Source organism: Silurus meridionalis, chromosome 12 (assembly GCF_014805685.1).
Source record: "Silurus meridionalis isolate SWU-2019-XX chromosome 12, ASM1480568v1, whole genome shotgun sequence".
Lineage (NCBI taxonomy): Eukaryota > Metazoa > Chordata > Actinopteri > Siluriformes > Siluridae > Silurus > Silurus meridionalis.
In genome coordinates this window covers 14,324,591-14,343,980 of record NC_060895.1, presented here as the reverse complement: position 1 = coordinate 14,343,980, position 19,390 = coordinate 14,324,591, and the positions used below count along the sequence as shown (strand labels likewise).

Below are 19,390 nucleotides of genomic sequence, written 5' to 3'. Positions count from 1 at the left end.
CTAACCACTCACAAAAGGAACCATGTCCATGTTTAAAATCTCCTTTATTTGAAGTTGTTTCCATACAGATCTTTAAGGCATCTGCACAAAGTACAGTTTCTGCAGAGGTTTTATAAAATCACTTTCCTTGGATGGTAGATGGATTCAAAAAACAAAGTTGATAGACTTTTTGTGTCCCACCCCACCCCTTAATAACTTTTTCATATCTCCAAAATCTTAAATTACAATTCTTATTACATATATATCATAACCTTGATTTCTTACAGCAGTCAGACATTGTGAGAGTGATGATACAGGGGGAAAAAAAAACAAGTGTCTTTAAAATCCATTAAATATGTACATATAGACTTCACATTATGGCACTCGCATACACGTATACATACACAATCTATCTCTTACTCGCTATCTCACACACGTATAGCTCTCTTTCACTCTCTCGCTCTCACACACACACACACAGCACTATAAGAGGAAATAGACATACAACTCTATTCTCTGACACATCTATTTACAGGTCCCTGCTTGCTGCACGATGTCACTAGCATTGTGTCTTACAGAGATGATGTGAAGGCTGAATGTGCACTCACTTGTATTAATTTCTCCAGTGAAAGGGAATTGTAGGCAGTAGGGAAAAGGTGTTAAATTGAAATCTAAATACACACACACACACACACACACACACACACACACACACACACACACACACACACACACACACACACACACACACACACACACACACACACACTACTATACGAGCAGCCCATTGCCCTGTTCTGAACCTACATTCAGAGTACAGTACAGATGAATGTTGAGCTCCCTCAAGGTGTCAGAAGGTAGTGTGACATGGGAGGACTGAGGGGCTACCTCACGCAAGTGTGTATAAGGAGAGCAGGTTGTGGGAGGTGAGTGATGAGACATCGTGCAGCTTCAGTGAGCAATCCAGGCTACTTGGTCACTAGGATACGGAAGGTGATTCGACCCAGGAACTTGTCACGCTCGTCGTTGTTGCGCAGGTCAGAGCCTTCCACCTTACACTCGATGGTTATGTGTGTGTTATAATCCGTTTCGCTTAGGTGCAGCTTCACTGCTACCAGAGGCTGCACATAGTTAGGCTGCAAAATAAAATATGGGAAATTAATTATATATGAGATATATATATATATATATATATATATATATATATATATATATATATATATATATATATATATATATATATAAATTAAAAAATGTTGAATTAGGTTTATTTTTTACTTGTGATTCAACACCACCATCTTTGCAGGTATCACATCTTTCATGTGAGTGCTGACCAATATTCCAGATATTATACTTGAGGCTTTAAATACAAACCCTACTTGCAAATTTGGCTTTTCACTAATGGATAAAATATTGGACATTTTTTAATCACTGAATGAGATGAAATAAACAGGAAGAAAAAAAAATCTCAAGTGGCCAAGTGTTTTATGCTTTTTAATTTGGATAGCTGAGAGCAAACACTTGCTAACAAATGTTTTAATAGTGTTTACCGTTTTAACAACAGTTTTAATAATGCAATATAAATGGCAGATAAGCAGTAGATTAACACCGATTCGCTTTTTAATTACCTTTAACAAACGGTTGCATAAACCCATACTAGGTGCTATAAGCTTAGCTGGCTTTCTAGTACACTGATCTACAATAATATAGCTGGCAGACCTGCTAGTTTTAATACTGGGGGGGGGTTAAAATTTGCTAACAAATCAGTTTTATGGTTACAATCACCCATAATGCTAGTTATTTTGTTTTAATTAATTTGATTTAAATTTAATGTTATTATTAGCTCATTTATTAGCTAAAAAGGGGATGGTAGCAAGGCTCCAAAACAACATTTTTCTGAGAATGTAGACCATGTTAAATAGCTAGAGTTTAGTAGCACCATTAGCTCCATCGTCAACAGACACATTGCTGGTACAGTTTGCATGTTAAGTAGAAAAATGCAGACAGAGTGTTTTTCTGTGGGGTTTTTTGTCACATAAGTGTGGTTTAAGAAACTCTGCATTACTGTCAACTTAACAAGTTTTCTTGTAGTATTGTGGATAGAAAGGTTTTCAAAATCCTGCAGAAAGCAATAAGGCCTGAGAAACTAAAATAAAAAAATGCAGTCCTACAAGTGCCTGATCTGACCTGCAGGTGTTTATGTAACTATTTCTGATGTAGATGATGGAAAAGAAGGGCGCAGTAGTACAGAAAGAACAGAATTACAGATATTACTCATACTATCATTACCAGGGCTAATTCTGGCTTTGGCAGCTTTAATTCTTTTATGACACTTACATGTGCTTTCTTGCCATAGTAGGGGAAGTACATCTTGTCAATGTGGCCCTCAGATGGGAAATACTGCATCTGCAGAGGAGTTTCTCTCTGAAACAGAAAGTGGAGGAAGGGTGAGATTGCACTCTTATTCTTTACTGAGAATGGCACTCGACCTGTTCTGTTGCCTATAGCAACAGCCTCTTCTCAGCAGTCTAGCTGGATTGCATGATGGCCAGGTGACACTTAACAATATGTTACTATTCTTGACATCCCGTCAGGAACACAAAACACTTATCCCACCCCCAGACATATAGTCTCTCATTCATGTTCAGTACAGCAAGGCAAATACACACCCCAGCTTCAGTGCATACACCACGCATTTTAGGATGCACACGCATTCCTCTGACATATACACTACCCAGGGACATTCAGGACTGTTTGTTTTACATGTCCAAATAACCCCCAATGTGTTTTCCTCTGAAAAACACTTCATATCCAACTGCTTAACAATGAACAAAATGATGGAACCATGTAATTGGGTTGCCAACAATCAATGCTGGCAGCAGTGTTTCCATCATTTTGGAAATGTTTTACGATAAGCAGTTATTTATGTAAGCAGCAGCAAAAATTGCAGCTCTTCCAATGTTTAAATGAAAATGGGACTCGATGTGTAACAGGTTGATCACGCATCACACCTTAAAAATTAGATATACTGAGAAATGCTGAAGACCGAAAAATGGATTAACAAACAACTCTCCGTTTTGTCTGAAGCAAAATAATTTAAATTAGGGTTAGGGCTTTGAACCCGGGTCTTTATGAAAAAGCCTTGTGATCCAACCTGCAAAAATTCGTATAAAATGAACACGTGCATGAGTATTCAGGGGCGCTTTCAGAAGCTACGTTGGCAGAAATATGTCTATTCATCTTCTGAAATTATCTTTTTTTTGTAAATCACATGTCTACTTCTTGTGCATATTCACTGGATCAGGATTAATCAGGAGTATTTGTTAGAAGTAATCAGGGGTGATCATACATAGATTTATACATGCTCGCCCAGCTCTCATTTCATCAAAGCTGATTTACATTTGTACTCATTCCGTCTTTAGCTTCCGTACAGACAGCATGTCTCATCTAATCTAATCTAATCTAATCTGACTTACTGGCACAAACTGAACATTATAACCAAAATAGCATTATAACCAAATGCTATTTTGCTTCAACTGCATGTTGTACAAATTGCAGTATAATCATACAGTTGTTCAATATAACATTAATTATTACTCAGATTGTGTGCGCATTTACTATTTCATATTTGCTGTCACGTAGTCACAACTGTGACTAAACTATAGCTTTGAATGTGAAATGGATTGTCAGTGTGGAAGATGTGTCCCACCCATTGTAGAGCATCATTCAGTCTGGTAGTCAGTCAAGTGAAGCAATACAATCCACTCAGTTCTAGATCAATGCAATCTCTAATGGAAGCAATAAAGCATTAAAAAGCTTCAGAGCAACCTTCAGGAAAATCAAGCTCTTGGTCTGTGTTAGAAGGTGAAATCAGGGGAGCAGTATGAGCAGTGCCTGTTTCTTAAAATGAATAGGCACCCTTTCTTTTGTCCTTGTATACCTTCAAAGGTTAATACTGTTTGCAATCAAGTATTGGATGGTGTTTAAAGCTAAGGCGGACATTCATGACTTTAGTGTGTAAGTACAGGAAGCGCATAATTGAATTAATAGCTTCAATAATACAGTAGCATTTATGAACTAAATTTATATAGCTAGAAATGACTCGATGTAATTCAAATTTCTTACATTTAAATTTGTTCAATTACTAAAAGCGATGTCACTGAATATAATCCTAGGGCAGCAGAATTCAGAGTTACATAGCTAAAATTTACCCCTGGGGAAACTCGGCTCTGAAAAAGGTGTTAAAAAAAAATCTCTCTTCCACTTCCTTTATCTGGGGGTTTGAAGGTATACAGTACACCATGTCTTGCATGAGGGAATACTAAAGTGCCAGACACAAGCAGTAGAGGACAGGAGCCGGAACAAAAGCAGCAATGTTATGGAATAAGGGGTCAGAACAAGGTCCCTGTTTACAGCAGGAAAGATGGGCCTCATTTCTTACCACAAGTGAACTGCCAATGCAGCATGGAGAGAGACCATATACAAACACATGATTGAAAAACAAAATGAACACACACACTCGTACATTAATTTTAATGAGAAAAAAAACAACAACAAAAAACACCACCACCACCACCAACATGCCGCACAAAGATGGCGGATTATCATTTTCACATACACATGCAGGAAGGTGGCGGGTGTTACCTTGGCTGTGCAGTTGATGTACGGCTGTCCTCGGGGCTTTAATCCTATAACCTACACAACACAACCCAAAAACCATCAAACTCTAATTATGTACATGACAAATATTTTCTTGTAATTATTTCTAAAATCAATGTGATCCAATAAAAACAATTCATGGATTGATGAAAGATTAAATATAAGCTTAAAACAAAATATAAGAAAATCTTGTGCATCAGAGCAAATTTAAAAATAAATAAAAATTCTGGCAACATATTGAAAATCAATTGTTCTCATTTCAAAATAGTTTTGTAGCTATTCCAGTACACTGCCAAATTTAAGTAAACAATTTGAAATAAATTTTTACTATATAGAAGCTCAGATCTGAGCACAGGACCAGGTTATATCCCCTGAGAGCAGGCCTAGCTCATAACCTTCTGATTAGTGAACACCTTAAACACTGCGCTACCATTCAGAGACAGGCCAATGAACAATTGACATTGTATTTGTTTTCTGTTCCTAATGTTTAAAACATATGTAGTATTTCTTCTTTCATCCAGGGGACTTAAAATGTTTCCCCAGATGAAAAACTAAATCCATTAGCCTTGTGTGCTACAGACTCACCCTATTCAACTTCAGCAACACACAAGGTTGTCCCTCGCTATAACCAAAGTCTGTATCGGCCAATCCGGAACACTGACGCAGTTGACTACGCTTGAACTGGCAAACTTTTTTCTCTTCTGGATCATCCTGCAAAAAATATTGGCCACCTTGGCATTGTTCATTCTGCTCCTGCAGTGTATCGTTATAATCTGTATGAAAAAAAAGCACAGAAGAAAATGAGAATAGTAATGAAACATCACTAAAAGAAAAACGGTCCAGTGTGAATATTAAACCAATACAAAAGTGCTTGTTTTTAAAGTGGGTTAATTAGCTAAGGGATCTTGAAGCAGCATGTGTTTCATTGTGGTGCTCATCATCCTCTGCCTTGTCTCCACAGCCTTAAATCCAAAAGACAACAGATCCAGGAGCGCTTCTGAGTCAAAAGCATGCTGTGACAAAATCTTTAAGATGCAGTTTCCCCCAAGCAGGAAAGTACGTGCCATTCTTGGTTCTCCTTGCTCGATAAACTCGCAGCAAAAATGCACTATGAAGTGCTAATAACAAGAGTATTTATTCCTGCAAAACCTTTTTTTTTTTTTTTAAATATAGAAGGCATGGTGGTGGTGAAAGAAGCTTTGAATCTGCCAAGTGTTTCGAGTGAGAAAGACCATCGATATTTGCAGCTGGAATTGAATGACATCTGTATTCAGCTCCCTGCAGCAGAGCAGCTCAATTTAAGGAAGACACTGCTCTCACCAGTAGTATTTTCAGGTATTTCAAAGTGGATCTCTCACTTGAACTATTCTAAATGCTTATGACTCATGCCCTGTTGGGTTTTTTCTCCAGTGTGCTCATAATGGAGTCCTCCTGCAGTTCTCCACATTTACAAAAGGAGGCAGTACTCACCCAAAAGGAACTTCTCCAGCTGCTTTACATACTGGCTGTACTGCTGCGGGTTAGAGCGGTTCACTACGAAGTCCAGATTCCTGGGCCTGATCATCAGACCTGTTAATATAGCAGCAAGATACGCTCATATATTTGAATGTAGTAAATACACTGATATTATTCAATATGTTTCATGAATAAACTTTTCAATTTCCTTATACTTTATATGCAATGTAGGGCAAATAAGACAAAACAGCATGGTACGTTCAAAAGGCAAAATGCAGTTTTTTTCTTTTTTTTAATTAAACTTGTTTTTATTTTATTTAAAAAAAGATTATAAAAAAATTAAGCAACTTTCAATCAATTATCTTTAGTAAACATTTTATCCTGATCAGCATTACAGTGAATTTGTCCCATTAACACAATGTTATTTCAAATAATAATGTCCGCCTCCTCATGCCACTGTTCATCCCCATTAAAGCAACGAGGATTATTGACTTGCTATTCTGTTCTACACTAGCACAAAACAAAATTGTTTCTTTCCCCAAAGTTTATTAATGTGCTTGTTCTGCTTTATTAATGCCAGTAAATAGTGAAATCAAAACAACTAAATATGTGAAAGCTTCCCAGGTGGGCTATTAGTACCATTACTGTGTGATTTGGGGCTTTTAGGCATATCTGGGATATACAGACACTCAGAGTTTATGTTTTCTCTGAAACCTGAACTGGAACTCCCACATTCAGGAAGTAATCCTAGTGCATTAGCCTCAGAATTTATTATATGAGAAAGCAACAAGAGGATATCCTGAGTGTGCACTAAGTACTCCGAGCCCTTGATTGTTATTGGTTTTATATCAGAAGGATGCCAAAAGTCTACAGTCTAACTTTCCAAAAGAAAGTTCACAGTCCTATAAGGATTAGTGTAATGGTGAATTGGGTATAAAAATGATACACATTATTTAAATGAGGGTGAGGAGGGTGTGGTTACCTGGGCTGGAAACTCGGTCCCTGTACTTGGGAGTGTAATCATCCAGTGTTTGCAGCATCACCCACATGGTGAGAGAGAACATCCCAGCCAAGAATCCATAAAAGACCAGGTAGAAGAGAAGGATTAGAGCTAAGAAGACACAAAAAGAAAGAGACAGAACATTACTCTTTTGTGTGTGTGTGTGTGTGTGTGTGTGTGTGTGTGTGTGTGTGTGTGTGCAGGTTTGGGAGAAGAAAAGAAAGCAGATACAGACTGAGCACAGTGCATGATCTCTGAGGTTGCCGATTTTGGCTTTGACTGTGAAATAAGGCCATGATGATGCAGTCCAAACCACATTTTAGCAGAAATTGGACAGTAGCTTATTATGATTACCATAATCATGAGACATCAGATGTAGAAGTCACATATTTGTGCTCTTGTATTATGATCATTCCTGAATTTCTGGTATCATTGGATTCTTAACAACAATGCATCAGTCGATGCTTTCCAATTTTCTGCAAAAAAAGATTACGCAAGACGTTCAGCTTAAAACCCCCAAGCACATCGAAGAGTTTTGATAGAGCAGTGACCATGCACATGATTCTCTGGAAACCTTGCTCTATCTATTTACTTATACACACAACCAAACTACTGAGACATAACATTAAAACTAGACACTAGACATAACAAAGCAATACTATATTTTGGATCGAAGCATCTCAGCCAAAATGAACCAAACCTGGTGTTGATAATAGAGATTTTTGCACTCTTTTGAACAGACAGTCAGGGGACAGTCAATCAGATGAGACTGTAATAACTGACATTACAGAAGCACCTGTTCTACTGATCAGATGATCACTTGGTTTCAATAAACAAACATAACATATTGACACGTCATGACAAGGTTCCCACATATTTTTATTTTTACCTAGAAATGTATTCTTTTGTAACTTAAAAAAAAAAAAAATTATCCATGTTAAAATAATTAAAAATTGAAAATTAAATGACCTTAAAAAATGTAACCACTAATACAGAATATCCTGTCAGGTGCTAGATTCACTTAGATTCCTTTGCATTTGCTCATATCACACAAGACTTCATGAAGGATAAAACAGAACAGGATAATAGGGTTAGTTAGGAAAAGGAAAAGGAAAAAAAAGAGAGGCTGAGAGAGAAAGAGGGAGAGAGAGAGGCTGAAGTTACTTATAGATACATATCTGAAGTAGTTTGTTGCTACTATAAATAGCATGTGAGGGAGGACGATTAAGTGAAAGCGCAGCAGTGGCCTGGAGAAAGGAGACAACACATACACGGTACATTATGTTTGTGCCTTAGTGTTCATTTCTGAGGCGATTAACAGATATCCATAAGGACTCCTAAAATGTGCTACTTTACGCGTGCAGTTTCTATACGGTAAACTTCAGGCGCTGCAGAGGAAGGGCACTCTTCCAATGACCACTAGGATACAACGGGGTTGATATTTCTAATTATAATCATTTAATGTCTGTTGCTGGGAAGCAAATTGGCCATTGCATGCTTGAATCTTTCAAAACAACAACTGGTAAAAACGGTCAAACTCTGGGCAACCATAATACATTGAATATCATAAGTGTATTATTATAAGTAACAATTTTTTGTACCAATTATTATTGTACCAGTAATAATTTTAAAAACTTTGTCCTATTAAATAGTTAGCAAAAACTATATTTGCCAGAAAGATGCCTAGTATCACTGTATTCTAATTTGTGTCTTATTGACCAGTGTATTTTAATACAGTTATTAGCTTATTCTTTTGAACACTATGAAATCAAAACAGTCCAATTACAGTACTGTTGTTAATTATGCAACAGGCACCAGGTGACAATGTGGCTCTTGAAAATAAAATGTCTATAATGCAAAAGTCTATATGACATATTTAATATGACTATTGTACAGAGCAGAAATCAAAAGCCGTGTTCTGTATAGCATGAGAAATTAAATGGCAGTGTGACTGCGTCTGTAAGTGTCAGATTTTGTTGGTCTCCCTCCAGTTGGCTGGAAGTTGCATGACCTCTATCATTTTGATGAGTGTACACATGTTACATCATGCCACAGTTTGCAGTAAGTCAGCCACCTGTGCCTATTTCAGGTTCATAAAGACTAATATATAAAAAGTGTAACTCTTTGACTGCCAGGACATTTACTGTGTATTTCACTAATGCGGCTATTCCACTACATTAATTATAGGTTTACTGATACATTGTGCTATGGGTTGCAAACAGGGCATTAGGGAGGACGAATTAAATGCTTAAAAAGACGGCATTACTTTAACAATTATATTTTCTGCATTTAGCAGAGGCCATTGTGCAAATTGACTTACAAAAGTGAATTTGCAATCTTCATCAAAAACACATCAAGTTTGTGCAAATAGGTCACGTGCTAAGAATACCATCCAGCTAAAAAAGCCTGTTAAAGAGCACTTGCGTATGTTGGATCTGGCCAAGGCCATAATTTAGTAGCATAAGACTTTACTGTAAACTAGCTTCAACTATTCCAGATACTTCAGAAAGCTATTTGACAGACATGGACATTGGCATTAGTAAAGGTTTTGTCAATATTTTTATAAATCGCTATAATTGTGCATGCTCATACATAATAATTAAGAAATTTTATATTAATGATGTAATACTAAGGCTTTTAAATTTCCAACAAAATCATACATACAACAATCTAAATTGTACCAAAAAGTTTTTTACAATTTTTAGCTTGTAAATGTTAATCACTTATTGATAAAATAAAGATGAAGTATAAAAAGAAGTCCAATATATATTGTACAATATGCAAACTCTTTTGATCTAACAGTTTCTGTCTCTCACACTTCCTTTCACTCAAGTGTCTATAGAAGATAGAAAAATCCATCCAAATCTCATCACAGAGTTACTCATGATTCAGTCTTATTTTGCTCTCAGCTGCTGGAAGTGTTCTTCCCCCTCACTTGATTGTAACCAAATCCCAGTGATCTCAATACTTTTTTTGGATGGTTCACTAAGAGGGATAAAAATATCAGTCAGCAGGAAGCCAGGGGCCATTAGGGTGTGGGCTGTACCCAAACAAGATGATGTTTGGGAAAAGGGGCACCACAGTACAATGCCTGCAGTCTGTGGGTATAATTTTTCTAAGTCAATATGTTTCATTTTGGGACAGAGGCAACTGTGGATTGAAGCCACTCACTTTAACGGCAAAAACAAGATGCTAAACAGATACCACCTTAAAGCCTCTAACTTTTAACGCAATCATTGCCCAAGACAGAAATGCCTGTAAATGCCAAATAACAGCCAATTAGGCCATAAAGCCTGCTTAATGTTTGCCCTGTGCACACTAATCACTACAGCGTGTCCATTATGAGTACTTCATGACCAACCAGATCCAGTATACACACTACTGCCTGGAAATGGCAGGCTCAGATATAACAACCAACCACATGAACCAAACAACTGTGTGGCCAATTTCCATTTTTATGGACATTTTCATGATCATCAAATGGTGTTGGCCTTATTTTATACACACCAGTTTCAAAAACATTTCTAAATTCAGAAAAACTAATAGAAACCAGGACCTACCCCACTTCAGACATTCTTAATCATGCCACTGGAGGGAAAGCAATCATAATTAACATCTAACCACATTTCATCTGTGAACAGATTTCAAATTTGTCAACCTTGAGAATTGTTTTCAGATGCACTGGATGGATGCATATGTTTTGCAAGGCAGAAAAACAGTTAAATGACAGACTTAATTAGGAAACTGACATGATGGAGATAATGTAAAAATGTTAATTAAAAATTATTTATTAACATATTTGCACATTTTCTCAGTAGCTGGATTGCTCTATACTGCCCCCTAGTGGAAAGACAAATCCTGTTTCAAATATTTGGATTGTGGTCCACAAGACGATTTTTTTTTATTCAGAAAAGAGATGCTAAATAAATTTGTTTGGCCAGATGAGAACCTTTATCAGGATGGCCCAGCCCATGTGTTTGGCTCTCATGTGCTAAAGGATGGCAATGACACAGTAAAAACATTCTGGGGTTTTAAGCTAAGTGTTTGTATTTCACTGCTTTAAACTGGCTAATGCTGGTGGTCTTGCTAACTGCCATGTATCCATCTAATTAGTCATGCACATGTACAGTGCACTGATAAGAAAGAATAAAGAGCAGCTGCATTTCTTCAAACTGATTCCAGATTAGGAAATTCAACAATGCTTACTTTAACATGTAGAATTATCTAGAAGTGGTGCTTTGCAGCCCATAATACAGATGGACTTCCAGGTGTTATTGTTTTCTACTAGCTGACGATCTGGGCTGTCAGGAAAAAAACTGAATGTTACCACAGAAACCCCAGCATATGTTGGAGGAGCTCCATGTTAACAGCACAAACGATTTGGGCCAAATTTTACACTGTGATATTGCTGACCAGAAACCACTGGTAACCTTTTGTGTTCTACTTTGTGTCCTACTAATTATTCTGCATCATTCAATACAGAACAGCATAAATGCTACGACTTACCCATAGATAATCCTATGTCTGATTTATTAAGGTAGTCTAGCTAGAAAGAAGTAGGACTGGATAAAATACAGCAGCACAACATGTTACTAGTTGTTATCTAGCTCATATTATAATGTTATACTACTATATATAGGTTTTTTGGCAGAAGATAAAATATACTGTACTAAAACCTACCAAACAAACCAGAAGCCAATGAGATTAGCTCAATTGTACAAGCCATTTCAGACTGCCTTTAAAATATAAATCTACAAAAAATTTTCAATTCGCTTTTCTTTTCCCTTCTTTTACTTTACACATACCGTAATTTCTGGACTATTAAGCGCACCCAAATATAAGCCGCACCCACTGAATTTGACAAAGATTTTTATTTTGAACATAAATAAGCCACACCTGTCTATAAGCTGCAGGTGCCTACACTGAAACTAATGAACTTTACACAGGCTTTAACGAAAGACAGTGTCTATTACACGGTGTAACGAGTGAAATATGTTGTGGCTCCTTTAAAAGCAGAGCAGCATTTTGGGAATAGCCTGCCACCGCATTTTTTCCGGTATTACTGCATGTGTGCAAGACCGAGGAATATGTCCTGATTATTTTCTGCTGCTCATTTCTAAGTTTCTTTGACTAACCCGTAACACTGTTGCCAAGAATAATAAAAAAAGCACAAGTTTTGGAAACCTGTCTGTCTTATATATGATTTCTGTTGCAACTGGAGTTAGCGAGCTCTCCCTTAACCCAGACTCAACGCGTTACAAAGGCTTGTATCTAAACAGTAGCCCACCAAGAAAGTCAATGTTCACTGTCTTCCTCCTTCCTTTCACAAGTTTTTCTTTTGGCATCGGTTGCCTGGTTGTTTTCAGCGCATTGAATGATTCGCCTTAACTGTAGACAGTCCGAGTGAGCGGCAGGTCAAACGTCAGAGGAACCTTATCCATATTTATGATGTGCTGCGGACCGATTCAGTGGGAGCACGCACGCTTTAATATAAAACATTTCATTGGTTCACCTGAACCCGTTCGGCAATTTCATTGGTCGCTTAGTTTTTTGGCAGGAAGCTTGTGAAACCAGGAAAAACCCAGGAAAAATCCATATATTAGCCGCTTCATTGTTTAAGCGGCGGGGTTCAAAGAGTGGGAAAAAAGTAGCCGCTAACAGTCCGGAAATTACGGTACTATGCCTTTAAGTGTGTTTTGCATATCTGTGCGTTATAGAGACCTGAGCTTGCCTGAGTTAGCCAAGTCACGCTTTCCGGCTTCCCTCAGAGTTTTAGTGATTAAATTCAATTACTCTCTGAGCATTGTTTCAATAGCCTATATAAAACTACTGATGACGTGAAATGGAACAAAACCCAACCCGGTTTTAGAGTCAGGCTAAGAAACCCATTTCAATGAACCTACTCAACACACTGCACATACCAGCACTAATTCACACCTTTACTATAAAGAGGCTAAGTATGGGAGCGCTAGAACAGGCATGAACAGCTTGTGGTGGGAGTGAAACTGGGAACGATCAGACTGTGCTGCTGAGAGAAAGATGAGAAACCAACCACGATGGCCCATGGCAGAGTTCCAAAGTCATTCATGTCTTTCCGAAACATACTTACCCAATTACAGCAGACAAACTCTCGTCATCGGTTGTTACAGCCAGTCTTGGAAAAATATATAAAGATATTTCACTGTGGTTAAGTGTTTAAATAACAATTTAAATTAATAAGCGACTGTTTATGATGGGAAAAGCAGAGTGTGGAAAAACACAGACACGCTGCCCAAAAAGGGTAATTGCGTTCTTATTTGACATCACATTACCAAATGATTTCAACACACACACAACCAAATTGTCCATTCCAATATTAAGACTTAATCATTAATTCAAACCTGCTTGAGCACTTCAGTGTGATTCCCTCACTTTTCAATTGAATCTATTATGTAGTAAACCTGTTGGAAAGGATTTGCAGTCATTCATATTCAGACGAACTTAAATTTCCAATGCAACCGCACTGCAGAGTGAGTGAAACTGTATCATAACCTTCATAACTGCTTGAGTGTCAGTATGTACGTGGACAAATGTTACGACCTTCGCTGCCCGTCTGCGGTCACAGGAGGAAACTGGAGCACATGAGATACATTGACATGTCAAGTAGCTTCAATTGGATAGAAATAGATTTTACAAAAACCTTTTGCATGTTTGAATGGTCATTTCTACATTTCTAATGTAAAAACAAACCAGCTAACACAAAACACACAAAATAGCTTTTAAATGGACACTCTAGTTCCAGAAGCTCATATTCATCTCATAAAATTAAGCAGTGCATGTCCAATAATTTCTTGACATCTTGTCTGAAATAACCATGTGTGAAATGTCTTAACACTGGCATAACTTGAAATATTTCTATATCCAGTGGGGTTTTCCTAGCCTGGAACTGTTTACATTTAAATTTTATAAAAAGAATCACTATATAAACTATGAGTAAAAAAAAAATACAACAACCTAATAAAGTTCATCTGTTGTGATGTCTAACATGCAAGTCTTTTCCTTTTAAGTACTACATATTACTGAAGGCATAAATGTTACTCAACCATTAAATGTTAGCTACTTGCTACAGATTCATTTCCAATTCAGTGCACTGCATTATTATTTTTTATTCATAGCAACATATTTATACAGAAATTGATAGACTACAACCATAACCACCATTACATCCATAAACAATAAATATTAAACTAAAATAATCACAATTATTTTGTTGAATTTACCATTAATTGTGTTTTTTTACTGTAACAATCTAATTTACTGATAAAAAAAATACCACAAATTTTGAATACGAATTTCACTAACGCAAGGAAATATGAAAACAGTATTGATGGTCATAACTGATGTTTTAATACCCTCTTAGTATGGGCATTATCAGTATTTATAATTTTACCTTTTATGGTTAATAACTTGCTTTCGGTCTCCTCTGATTTTGAGGAGGACTCAAGTAAAATATTACAGTGTACAGTGATTGATTAAACAGTTCAGATTCATTACTGTAAGCTGTCAAATCTAAAACCAGATAGCACTAATGTCACCCAAAAGAACTGTGTAGGCGAGATCACAGTCATCGCAGCTGATTGCAACAAATTAAAAGGAAAAGTAAACATTATAGTCAAGATTTAAATATAACAATGCTGTTTTAATTTTGATTAAATGTATGGCTCAGGATGTTCAGAGCTGCTAGTAACCTGGGCTAATTCACTGGGAAGTAGAAGTGCTCAGAACCAAGAGCTAAGGGCCATTAACACAAATCCAAGCCTTTTATCCTTTCAATACTCATCACTCTCGTCATCTCTCCAGAGATTGCAGTGAGGGTCTGGGATAAAAGCTATGCAGGCATTACAGTTTTTCCATTACTCCATCATGAACAAGACATACAATGATCTAAGGGCTTCGTGGAGACAGAATAAATCAATCTATCATACATTTAGTCTAGCTGCTACTTTAGTCATCAATCTGATTGGTCAGTCAAGAATATCGACAGAATATATATACAGAGGCAGCGCCCCTTGTCAGACAACCATCTCCAAAAAGGAATGTTCAGCACTCAGACTTTAAAAACTGGAAAGGATTTAAGAAGATCTCAGGCATGGTGAAGGTTAAATAGGACAATGGCTGTACCTCTAAGATGATCACTTATTTAATAATAATAAAAAAATAAATAAATAATAAAAAAACCCAGCCATTTTGAATTTATTCATTGCACTGCTCTTATTATACTTAGATGGAAAATAGCTACCAAAAATGGCATTTATTTTAATGGTAATTTTTAGTTCCTTATTTCTTACCCATTTTGTTGTGGCCACAAATGCTGTAATTTTCCTTGTTCCAACTAAACAAAATGAATGAAGAACACTTACTGGCATCTTCGCATTAATTCTATTTTAAAGGTTATAACTTGTAGTTTTACTTGTATTTGTTACCTTGGTGTCACACAAATAATAATATAGACAGGGTGTTCAATTGTAGTAACTTAAAGCAAAAAAAAATAAATAAATAAATAAAGATTTAACTACTTTTTAACAAGAATTTATCAGTACATGGATTTACAGACAGAACTGACATGTGAAAGCTCTACATATTTTAAAGCAAATCACAGAAATATTTATATCCAACGAGCATTCAAAATACCTTATCCGTTTGCAAAATTTGTAAGTGATACCGTTGGTTGAAATATTACAGGCACACTTGTTAAAAAAATGTCTATTATTACCTGAAAATATATTTCTCAATTAAAATTCAGATTTCTCTCCTATCAGTATTTTTTTTTCCATTTTAGCAATTCTAAAATCCACCAAGGAAACACATTTAAACCCAGAATTCAACAAATGATCATCAGATTTAGTACAAACTGTACCGCAGGAAAAAGCTGGGGAGAAGATGGCAGCAGAGCAGAGCTTGGAGAGCATCAGAATGGATGACGCCCAGGATCAGATGACATCTTTTTCACTACAGCGGATGCGATTAACGTAAAACCATGCAGCTAACTATTACATCCTCCTCCGATTTCAAATAACAGGTGTTTTGGAAAAAAAAAAAAAAAAGTGTATAAACAAACATGAAGGTTTAACATCGATATGTTATTTTAAGATTGATTTTTGTCTTTCAGTAGCATGCCTCTTCACCTTCATGGTACTGTGAGGCCTTATTACAAGGGAAAAAAAAAGCCGACGGTCCTTTTTATTTATGTCTAAGGCATAGAATTGGCATAGAACGCAATATTTTGGTATTTGTCAACAATCGGGGCATTTTTGTGCTGTAGGGTGATTTGCATCTAATCATGGACCTCCAGCAGCATATAGGAAATCAGTTTGACCTTGAAACCAAAGGGAGGGCAGAGATAGAAGGAGAATCAAAGAACTCAAGCATAGCATTAAGAAAAAAGCATCGTACGCAAGAGGAGGTATAGATATGCACACACAAGCTGTCAATTTTTATTTCAACAAAACAACAAAATATAAGCAGGCAGGTGGGATTTTATGTATAGCTGGCAACTGGGACTAATTTAAGAAGCTGCCCCCACCCCCATCCTCATAGAATGTAGTGTGAAATAGCACTAGAGCACATTTCCTACGTATGTCACTTTCAGGGGTCTGTGAGAAGGGCATCGGGATCAGGGCTCGTCCCGGATTGATGGCATGAACACCTTAAACCTAAAACCTCGACAAAAGGGTTTCGGCGGAATTTTCCTCTCCTTGCGGAGGAACACGGCACAGGCTCATTTGCATAATTACCCACGTAAGGCGCCGCGTCATTGCGTCACAACGCGGCGAGAACGTGCAGCGCGCGCTACTGCAGTCGGTCGTTTTGAACGGCAATTTGTGTTTGTCCTCCTCTGATCCGATTATTGAGGTGACGGCAGTAAAACGCAATCTGCGCACACTCTAAGGAAAAACTAAACATAGCGCAAACAGGTCGCCCTCCAACCCCCTATTTTTTCTTCTGAAGCCTCGTGTTTGGCGTGGAAGAACGCCGCCGCCATGCACCCCATCAAACAAGCGCACGGAAATGCCCCAAGTATCAGCTCCCTATTGCAACACCCTGACTCATGCACAGCGTTTCACACAACTGCAGGACAATTTGTTGGTTAGTCCACATTGTGCTTTGCGTGTCTAAGAGAATCTGATCAGTCGTCATCATTAGCAGCATCTTTGCTGACCAAATTTTGGCTCCATCAAGAACGAAATTGCGCGGGTGCGAGCGGAGAGTGCGCTATAGTGCGCTATACCGCGCCATCTCCAGCGTGCCATTCGATCTGTGAACGCAAAGCCTGATATGATCGCGAAATCTCCGCATTTTCAAAAGCTTTTCTTACCCCAACTGCTTGCAGTGCGCCCCAGGAATTCCCCCGTCCTCGGGTTGTAGATACAATCTTTCCAGCTCGACTCCTTCCCTTCGGGTTTCTCCTCCTTGTTTGCCATGGCGAGGGTTAGTCGGCTTAAAAAACGTGCAAAGCAAACGCAGGGTGGAGGAAAAAAAAACACCCCGACAGAAGCGAGACGGCAGGGATGCCCCTTTCCCGAGTGGAGCGCAAATGAATGAGGCGGTGTGTGTGGTGCCTCTGCAACAGCGCGGCAGTAGCTCACAAGCAAGTCGCGTCGGAAGCTGCGCATGCGCACTGTGGCACCACCAAAATTCCGAGGCAGACCCGAGTACCCGAATTGAACCAGAGCTGGGAATAATCACTAATAATACGACGTGCAGCGTTACTGTGATTATTATTGTTAAACAATCACGCAACCCAGACCTCCCAAATGAAGGAGATAATCTATGTGACGCTGGTGAATGTAGACACGTTTATAGGTGCTGGTTAGAGCAAAAAATACATCCAGGTTTATATGCACTGAGTGATGAGTCATGACAAAACAACTATACAGGCTTCCTTCCTATACAATAATCCTGTAAACAGACTGTGGGATCACATATGAACATCCATGAAACACAGACCAACTGCTGCCATGCAGCGTTCACTTTTCATGTGTTGATCAAAATATGAAAAGTCACAACGTTATGACTAAACAGTCTGAAACACAAACGCGTTACTGTCTTCTAATAAACCCAATGAATTAAAAGCGTCTTCACAACTGGTCAGGTGGTCAGACATATCTGATCATTTGTGGGTTAGATTTGTTACAAGCCACAAAATAAAGCCTAGTAAAATAGCCTTAGATATTGATATGATAGATGTTGAATGATCAGAAGTCGATAGTAAACATCACACAAACTGGAGCATCAGGAGATAAGACACAACAAGGATATATTAACCCTAATTATGCCTCAAAACAGGCTTATTTTTATCAGAACCTGCAACAGTGGTGTGTAATGTTCCCACAACCCTGAGGGACTCATTGTCACATTCACCATACAGCAATTTCTGTAAAGAATGCAAAAAAGATAAGAATAAGAAAGCTTAACAATTAAACTCAACAGTCTCCTATCACTGTACCCCGCAACACTGTATATCTGCTACAAATGGACATTCGGTGCAACCCAGATGAGGATGGGTTCCCTCTTGAGTCTGGTTCCTCTCAAGGTTTCTCCCTTATGCCATCTCGGGGAGCTTTTCCTTGCCACAGTCGCCACCGGCTCGCTCATCAGGGACAAACTTACTCATAAAGAACATATTCACTTTTAATCACCACATTATCTGTGTAAAGCTGCTTTGAGACAATGTTCATTGTTAAAAGCGCTATACAAATTAAAATGAATTGAATTGAAAATTAAACTGTTAGCCTTTCATTCATAATAGCTAATATTAGCTTGAACTGTGTTACTAGCAACCCTGTAACAAACTAGTTGTGTTTCAAAGTCTATTTTGATGCCTCACTGGTTCTCTAATATCTCGAAGAATCACTTCACATAAACCAAAATAGATAAATAAACCAAACTCTACATTTTATTGAATTATTTAAAACCAGAAGCATGTGTACCTGTTTATTACTTAAGCTTTCTTTATTTAGCCTATTACTGCATGAACAATGCACATGCTTGCGTATGTACTCAGCCACCATTTAAAATAAGAACACCTATACATTTGATTATTTATGCAAATATCTAACCAGCCATTAGCATCATGTTATAAATAAAATAAAGAGTTTCAATTAATGTTCACATAAAAAAAAAAAAAAATCTTATCTCTAAGACTTTGCCCATGGCACTTTTGAGAGACGGGTTTGAAAAATGTCTACTATTTTCGTGCACAACAGTCTTTACACTAAAATGTAAAAAAAAATCCACTGTGCCCCTGTTCTGAGAGCA

General features: G+C 37.6%; 1 protein-coding gene across 1 annotated transcript; it reads right to left on the bottom strand.

The window, feature by feature from the left end:
- Nucleotides 1–25: 25 nt before the first annotated feature.
- On the bottom strand, nucleotides 26–17,764 carry atp1b3b (ATPase Na+/K+ transporting subunit beta 3b). The gene is made up of 7 exons (XM_046862915.1): nucleotides 17,448–17,764; nucleotides 7,076–7,204; nucleotides 6,109–6,207; nucleotides 5,224–5,411; nucleotides 4,624–4,674; nucleotides 2,317–2,403; nucleotides 26–1,115 (listed from the first exon to the last, which is right to left on the bottom strand). The coding sequence occupies exons 1-7, from the start codon at nucleotides 17,743–17,745 to the stop codon at nucleotides 948–950; spliced, it is 1,020 nt and encodes a 339-aa protein (XP_046718871.1). The 5' UTR covers nucleotides 17,746–17,764; the 3' UTR covers nucleotides 26–947.
- Between the last annotated feature and the right edge of the window lie 1,626 nt (nucleotides 17,765–19,390).